Raw genomic sequence first — 9,193 nt, 5'->3', positions numbered from 1 at the left:
AATCATGAAAGGGTGTTGGATTTTATCAAAGGCTTTTTCTGCATCAATTGATAGGACCATATGGTTCTTGTTCTTTGCCTTGTTGATGTGATGAATTCTTGATTTCTATCTCACTTTATTTACATGAAATACTACTGCTAGGTGATTGTGAGACTTTTCATATGATAGCAATGCAATGAACAAAAGTACTAGAAACAAGATCATGAATGACTCTTGGAATCTTATGTTGATCAAAAGAAGCCTGAAATAAGAGTCTATACAGACTGTGCGATTTCATTTATACAAAGCTCAAAAGCAGGCAAAAATTAATCTCCTCAGAGCTATGATAATAGCTACCTGCAAGGATAAGAGTGTAGTAACTGAGCACCAATTGAATAGGTTTCTGAAGTCCTGATGATGTTCTTTTTCTTTAAAACACTGGTGGTTACAAGGGAGATTACTGGTGATTATACCTGTCCTTGTGTTTTGCTCAGTTCTCTCTACGATTTTTTTAAACAAAATTGAATCAGCATTTTTTTAAAAGTATTATAGTATTAGTTGAAGGACGTGGAGAAATGGGGACATTACCAGTGGGAAGGCCAGTTAACATGTGTGCTGAAAAGTTGGAAATGTGTATGCCTTACAAATAAGCAATTCTCTGTCCACACACATACCCTAGAGAAACTCAAACATGTGCCGGAGGGTAGTTTACGGAATTAAAAAATAAATTAAAACAATATAAATTCTCATCAACAGGGAGTGGATAAATAAAACGTGATATGTTTGTATGAGGAAATACAAAACCGTTAAAAGGAATATGTGTACATTGTTGTTGTGTAATGTGAGTCAGCACCAACTCAGAGCTGACCCTCCAGTGGGTTTTCAGAGGCTTGAAATCACATGGGAGGAGAATTCTCATCAATAGAATAGTGAATGAAAATAAACTGCAGAATTTTTTAGCATGATACACACATACAATTTTTAAATTAAAAAACAATGCTGTTTATTCTTGAAATATAGATGTTACTCTTGTTATATGCCATCAAGTGGCTTGCAGTTCATAGTGACCCTATGTACAACAGCCCTGAACCCTACTCTATCTTGAGACAATTTCATTATCACTGACACACCTATCCCCATTACTCCAGTCACTGAGACAGTCCCTCTCTTCCAGGATCTTCCTCTATCTTGCTCTATCCCTCCACCCTTCCAAGCATGATGTTTGTTTCCAAGCACTGGTCCTTGCAACATGTCCAAAGTATGTCAGATGGAACTTCAAAATCATTGCCTCCAAGGAGCAGCCTGGTTTCACCCTCTCTAAAACAGACCTGTTTGTTTTCCTTGTGGTCCATTGTATATTTAGTACTCTTCTCTAGAACCACAACTTAAGGCATTGATTCTTCTTCTGTCATCCTCAGCCACTGTCTGGCTCTCTGAAGCATAACAATTATGAAGACCATGCCTAGATTAGGTGCACCTTTGTCTCTAGACTGACATCATTGCTCTTCAGCACTCTATATTAAAGTGGCTAAAAGATACACTGAATTCATGATAGCAGTCTCTAGAGGTATGACTGAGTGGAGCTGGGACTGGGAATCGGGACAAAGGCATCCTCAACTTCATTCTCTTGTTTCCGTTATAGGAAAAAAATAGAAATATGGAAAGGGTTTTAAGCTGTCAAGTTACCTGTTAATTCTACCTGACAGTTTACAGAGTGTAATAGTCTTTGTAGTATTCTTTTTTGTGTAATTTCTCAAAATGAAAAAATAATAGTATCTTTCATCATTTAGTCTAAGACTTATTTATTGTTTAGGTATTTAATGTTCCTGTTTGTTTTAAGAAAAATATATATAAATATAGCTGAGCTAGCCATTTCCTTTTGTTGTTGTTTATGTTCACATACTCATTTTATTTATTCTGATGTGGCTTTTATGTAAACATGTGAGGAGTGAATCATAAGGCTTCACAGTCTTAACACAGTCTGTATATTAACAACACATTTCCTTGATAGCTGTCCTCACGCACCTCAACCACTAGAAGCATCCACTTGTACTGGAGCCAAAATACATCCAGAGAAACATGATGTTAGAAAGGTTTTCTTCTCTCTTAGAGCTAGGGATTTTGAACATTTTTCATGTATTTGTTTACCACCTGAATGTCTTCTTTGGTGAAGTGTCTGTTCATATCCTGTGCCCATTTTTCGATTGGATTGTTTACATTTATCTTGTTCTGGAGCTCAAGTATTTTATAAATTCTAGATATAAGTCCCTTCTCTGACATGTCATTACCAAATACTATTTCCCAGTTTATGGCTTCCCTTTTTACCCTGTTGGAGAAGATTTTGGTTCTGCACAGGGATTTGATTCTTAGAAGGTCCCATTCATCTATTTTATCCTCTCCTGGTTGTAGATTTTTCAGGATGCTTTGGAAGACTGTTTATGTTGTGCATTAGGACTTCTAGAGTTCTTCCAAGCTATGAGATATCATCTCATCCCAGTAAGAATAGCAAAATGTAACAGAACAGCAAGCAACAAATGCTGGTGAGGTTGTGGAGAAACAGGAACCATTATTCACTGTTAGTGGAAATGTAAAATGATGCAACCACTATGGAAGGCAGTATGGTACTTTCTCAAAAAGTTGAGAATAGAAATACCATTTGACCCAGATATTCCACTACTAGGAATATACCCCAAAGAAACCATAACCGCCATCCAAGCAGATATATGCACACCCATGTTTATTGCAGCTTTGTTCACAATAGCAAAGAGTTGGAAACAACCTAAGTGCTCATCAACAAACTAATGGATAGAGAAGCTCTAATATATTCACACAATGGAATACTATGCTGCATTGAAAAAAAAGGAACTCATGAAATATTATTCAAAATGGGTGACCCTGGAGGACATTATGCTAAGTGAAATATCTCAGTCACAAAAGGACAAATACTGCATAGTGCCACTGTAGTAAAACGGGACTGACATCAGAGTTGTGGGGAGACTGGGAAAGATGGGATAAATTGTGTATACTGCATTGAAACAGATGAGGGAGAAAACAGTTTAAAAAGGATATATGTTTAGGTATTATTGTCATGACAGGAGTCCAGAAAGAAGGCTGCATAGAGCAGTGGACTTGGGGGAGGGATTGTATAAAAATGAAAGAATTTTTCTTTTACTTTTCAAAGAGAAGAGCAAACTGAGAGTGAGGGGTGGGCAGGGAGAAAAGTGCAACAATGGATGAATGGAAATCCAAAGTCTATGTAAATTTTCATTAAAATTAATAATCATTTTTAAAAAAGAAAAGTTTTCTTTTCTGGTGCTAAAGATTTGTTAGGGCTTGATTTATAAGACTAAAGCCACCTATATTTATTTAGTGCTCTCAAGCATATTGATCTCTCCAAACTACTGAGGAGCAAATGATGTGAGTTTGAAGACTGAGGTGCACTTGGTTCAGGCAATGGTCTTTCAATCACTTACTATATGTCTGAAAGCTGGACAGTGAATAAAGATGACAGAAGAATTGCCACCTCTGAGTTATAGTGCTGGGAAAGAGCATTGAATATCCCATGGACTGCCAAAAAAACCAAAGATGTGTTGGAGAAGGGGCAGCCAGAGGGCTTCGTCGAGGCAAAGACAGTAAAGCTTAATCTCACGCACTTTAGGCATGTTCTTAGGAGCGTCTATTCCTTGGAGAGAGGGACATCATGCTTAGAAAGGTCGGCAAAAGAGAGGAAGACCTTCAACCATGTGTATTGACACTGTGACAATAACCATGTGCTCATGTCAGAATGGCACAGATAGGACAGGGTTCCAATACTCGACAGCACCTAACAACAGCAACAACAGGCATATCTCAACCATGTTTCCTCTGTAAGGCAGTTAAGGAATCTACCTCTTGCATTAAAACTCCCCTGAGCATACAAGCTCTAATTTGGTGAGTAGGGGGACACTCTACCTCTGTATTTATGAAAGAAAAGCAGACAGATGGGTTGACCACCTTGTCAAAGTTTGTACTTTAACAGACATATTATAGCTATTCATTTTTGAGCTGTTTGTCTAGCAATATTTTTAAGTGCTTCCAAGATGATTGCTGTAACTGTGTTAGAAAGCTTAAATGTTGACTTAAAACAGACAAAATATACAACTAAGGAGCTTTGTTGGTCTAGTGGTAAGAAACTGTGCTGCAATACCCAATACACACACTTTGAATCCACCAGCAGCTGCTCCATGGGAGAAGGATGGACAGTCTCCTCCAGTGCGATTTACTGTCTCTTAAAACCCACTGTAGGATCAGCTATTAGTCTACAAGGCTTGACATTGCATTATCAGTTGGGCTGTTAACCAAAAAGTCAGTGGTTTGAATTCACCAGCCTCTCCATGAGTGAAAGTTAGGCATTCCCTTCTCGTAAAGGTTTTCATCCTCAGAAACCCAATGGATAGAAACCCAATGAGTGGAATTGACTTGATGGCAGTGGGTTTGGGGTTTCAATGTGAGCAGGTGGGGAGTGAAGCGGGGAACCTCCTTCCTTACCCAGGAGTTCCTGGTCTTCAACTGTAATAGCCTGCTCGCTGCAAGCACTTCATTTACTCCTTTCTGCTAGTAGATGAAGGAGTGACTTATCTGAAGAAAGCATGCCTTCTTTAAAATCATTCATGATCCTTCCTGGTATGTGTCACAAGAAAACCCCTTGGTTTTAGAGTCAGCCTGCCCATGTATGTCCTCATTGCTAAGGGTTGTCAAATCAGCAACCCATTATATCCCTGCAAACTGCTCTGCCTTGTTGAGGGAGGTCAAGAGGTTGTCCAGCAAGATCGGTGATGAAAGGCTAAGTATTTCTATATTTTTTTTTAAAGTAAAAAAATGTTGCCAGCAAGTTAATTATGATTATAACTCATGGCAATATTGTGAGCAGTAGAGGAAGGCTGTGCTGCAAAGGGCTTTTCAGCATCTGTAATCTTGTGGAAGCAGACATCCAGGCCTTTCTTCCACAGTGCCTCTGGGTAGATTACAACCTCCCACCTTCCATTTTGTAGACCAGCACAAACCACTTGGACCACCAAGAAATCCCTTTTTCTAATCAGAAATCTCCCTTTTGCAGATTATTTAAAGCCTTGCTATTTACAGTCAACTCTGTCTATAATTAAGCAGTATTTTTATCTCCATGTGCCTACCCTCTATCACTCTACTGACTCCAAACTCAAGAACAAAGAATAGATGTTATTTATTGCTCCCTCAAAACCTCATGAGCAATAACTATAAGACATGGTGGTGGTGGTTAGGTGTCATCAAGTCAGCTACAACCCATAGAGAAAATAGATCTGAACACTGGCCTGTCCTGTGCCATCCTCATACCATCTCTGATATGCTTGTCCCCATTGTTACAGTCATTGTGTCGGTTCATCTTGTTGAAGGCCTTCCTGTCTTTCTCTAACCTTCCACCTTTCCCAGCGTAGTGTGTTTTTCCAAGCAAGGTCTCTCCTGACAACATACCCAAAGTATATGAAATGAAACCTCACCATTCTTGACTCTAAGGAGCACCCTGGGTGCACTTCTTCCAAGATAAACACATCTGTTCTTTTGGGAGCCCATGAAATATTCAGCATCCTTCTCTAGTACCACAATTCAAAGACATCAATTCTTCTGTCATTCCCATTCAACATCCAACTTGCAGATGCATATCAAGTAATTGAGAAGGCCATGGCTTGAGTCAGACACACCTGGGTCTTTAAACTGAATTCTTTGCTCTTTAGAACTTTAGAGAGATACTTAACAGCAGATTTTTCCAGTACAACATGTCTTTTGATTTCTTGACTGCTATTACCATAGATATTGACTGTGAATCTAAGTAAAATGAAATCATTGACAACTTCAAAACTTTTCTCCATCTATTACAATGTTGCCTATTGGTTCTGTGGTGAGGATTGTTCATAAGACTTTAAGATAATGAATTAAAGTAACCTATATGCAAGCCAACCAATAAATTGGACAGCAGAATTATTCTTATCCACGTAGTTCTCCTTTCTGAAGGCTTTCCTTTGCTCATGTTGTTTTAGCTCTCATAGATGGGGTTTTATTTGAACTATAGTTCATGCCAGGTATGAATTCTCCCCTTTTGAGATAGACTTGATTAACACGTGCATTTTATAAGCCATTATATTAGCTACATAGATATAATTACACAACAGGCCATGTATTTCTTTAATCCAAACCTAACAGCAAAACAAAACAGAAAACCCACCCGCTGTAACAGAACACTGTTCTGCATATGGCCAGCCGCGTGCTGGCTCAGCTCAGTGATTTTAGGGATGAATTAGTGTTCTAATCTCTTTGGGATTTCCTTTATATTTGTGGTGGTTTATGATTGACACTTAATGTAACTATGGCTTTCTGTTTATGTTTAATAAAAGATTCATTTCTGCAGCAGGATACACACTTGTGCGCCAGTGTTGAATAAAAGCTACTGTTCTGTGAGAAGAGTATAAAATGCTGATTTATAATGACACGTTCCAATAACAGCGATGTAATGCTTCCAAACGCTTTCTTCTCAGGTCCTGAGCACAGCATGGGCCCAGCAAAGGATGGTTCTTCTTTTCCAGAATACTCAGACTTCAACACGTCTTTCCATGCTGCAATTCGATATAAAAACTGGAAACTTCTGACGGGCTATCCAGGTAGGTTGCTTAGCTTAACCAACCCTTGTCCTGTGACAGGCGAGGCAAGCCATGGACTCTAGGAAAAACCTCAGTCTATCCTGGCTCCTGGGTTTCTGTGCCCTTGGTCATTATCTGGGAAATGAGAATATTATCACTATTGTTCCGTGTCCCATCCCGTTACCTCTTTTCCATCCTGTCCTACCTGACTGCTCCATTCTAGGTCCCACCACACAAGTTGTCTTTCTTTTCCTGGCCTCTGCTGCTATGTGTCATGAGAGAACAGCTATACATTTATGATTTTCATTTCCTCCTTTTAAGAGTCACCTTGTTTCCAGTCACACAGGGGATGAACGGTCCCCCTTCACTACAGGTTTCTCCCCTGAACACCAAGAGGAGCTAATAGAGTAGCAACTGCCTTTTTCAAAACATTACTGAGGCTGCTGACTGAGGAGCTTGGGTTGAATTTACTGGGCCTGAAGCCCGCAGATGTGAACTATTTGTAGGGGATGCTACCTAGGTATAATTACACAACAGACCATGTATTTCTTTAGTCCAAACCTAACAGCAAAACAAAACAGAAAACCCACCCGCTGTAACAGAACACTGTGTACCATCAAGTTGGAACCAACTCATAGCTGATCCTCCAGAACTTGTCAGAGGCTATAAATCACACAAGAGGAAATTGCCCATCTTTCTTCTGCAGAGCAGCTAGTGGATTCGAATTTTTTAGTTGACAGCACAACTTCTGACCCCGAAAGCCACCAGTGCTTCCTTTGAAGGGCATTAAAAGAAAGAATTCCACTCTGGTGCTCTGTGGAAAATGAGGTGGTCTTATGTCTGTCTCTCCAGGCACAGCAAACCTGGGAGCAAAGAGAACCTCTAAGAGCTGCACCCTCAGTCAGTGGTACATTTATGGGAGGAGGAGTCTCCTGAGCACATTCTCTGAAAGTGACAATCTTCCAGTACTTATAAAATACACAGTGTGATGATTATGGCCGCATTGTAATTAAGCAGCGCTTTTAATGATGATGCTCTTGGCATCTGGGTTGAGACAGATTTAATTGTCTGGGATCACTCATGCACCCAGAACACTTTTATCAGCCATAATACCTAACCATTAAAAATACCAGGAACACCCCTAGTGACTGTGGTATTTCATCACTACCACCCCTCAACACACACCCACTCACTTTCCTGGGAGCTCCTTCCTGGTTGCAAAGTTCTGAGGCATAAACAGTTAAAGCCCCAGAGATAGGAGTTTGAGAAAGATCTGGAAATGGTTATCAAAGGGCATTATCAGCCAGCTCAGCCTTGACCTCCCTACCCCCTTCCTGAAGTTAGGACCCGCCTATGATGCTTCTCTCCCATCACATTGTTTTATGTCTTTGCCAGGCTGTGGCTACTGGTTCCCACCACCGTCTCAATCCAATGTTTCCGAGATACCATCGTTGGACTCACCCACCAAAACGCTCTGGCTCTTTGATATTGATCAGGATCCTGAAGAAAGACACGATCTATCAAAAGAACGTCCTCATATCGTCCAGCATCTCCTTTCCCGGCTGCAGTTCTACCACAAACACTCAGTGCCCGTGTACTACCCCAAGCAAGATCCCCGCTGTGACCCAGAAGCCACCGGTGCTTGGGGGCCATGGATGTAGCGAGTTAGGAGAAGGCCAGGAAACCTTCCTAACGCCTAACCTCAGGTCTTCACTCCCGTGACTAACCTCAGGTCTTCACTCACATGACTCTCCTCTCATTTGTTCTTCCAGCTTGGGTTCACCTGACCCTTCTCTCACTCCTAAACCACAATGAGGTTTCTCATTTCAACTCCTAACACATTTAAGAAGCTGCTAAAATCTGGAACAACCCTGTTATGTGGAGGATGGCTGGGTTCATCCCCTTGTTCCTGAGCTACGGGACAGCTGGGAACTTGACCTGAAGTAGGACGTTCTGATGGAGTCCCAGAGGCCAGAGCAGCTTGCTCTTTTTGCCTCACAAGTCAAACATTAGATTTCTTTTCTAACAGTAGCTGGGTTTTATTGGAGCAATTTATTTCTCGTAACAAATGAAGGGAGCAGACAGTTGGTAATGGTTCTGTTGGCCAAGGCCTCTCTGTGTGTGTGTGAGAAATTATGTTGAGACATTCCATGGGATAGCCAGTCTTGGTTCCCCTCACTCCCACATTCTGTCTGGCATATTAGCATAAGGTTCATTTCATTGTTAAGGTCAACATAGCAATGTGTCTATACCTCAGTATTAGTTTTTACAATAAAGAAATGGCTTTTTAATCACAAATTGCTTTCTCCCAGCCATTGCTTGTTTTATCTAGGCTTCTTGCTACCCACAACCCCTTGCGTCTCTTGTGCTACTTTTCCCTTTGTGTCACCCTTGAGTGCCACTATTTAAAGAATCCTGCTTAACCCTGCCTTCCTTTTGCCCCCAGTAAAGTGTGGGTTTATGGTACAAACCCTGTTACTGAATCTGGCACCCTGCCCAAAGGTCTGGTTCTCTGGAAATGCTTGGGTTGGACTCAGAGATGGCTGGGCAGTGATGCGTGGGTCTGT

At 40.8% G+C, this 9,193-nt stretch overlaps 1 protein-coding gene across 1 annotated transcript in view; it reads left to right on the top strand.

The window, feature by feature from the left end:
• The window catches only part of ARSB (arylsulfatase B), a 263,697-nt gene extending 255,410 nt beyond the window's left edge, over positions 1-8,287 (top strand). The window contains exons 7-8 of the mRNA XM_006889883.1: positions 6,525-6,647; positions 8,022-8,287. Coding sequence (XP_006889945.1) covers positions 6,525-6,647; positions 8,022-8,287 — 389 coding nt within the window. The remainder of the gene's footprint in view (positions 1-6,524; positions 6,648-8,021) is intronic.
• Positions 8,288-9,193: the final 906 nt, after the last annotated feature.

The sequence above is a fragment of the Elephantulus edwardii genome, unplaced genomic scaffold, assembly GCF_000299155.1.
Source record: "Elephantulus edwardii isolate Elephantulus edwardi_28Jun2011 unplaced genomic scaffold, EleEdw1.0 scaffold00082, whole genome shotgun sequence".
NCBI lineage: Eukaryota > Metazoa > Chordata > Mammalia > Macroscelidea > Macroscelididae > Elephantulus > Elephantulus edwardii.
This window is presented reverse-complemented; position numbering and strand designations above follow the sequence as displayed.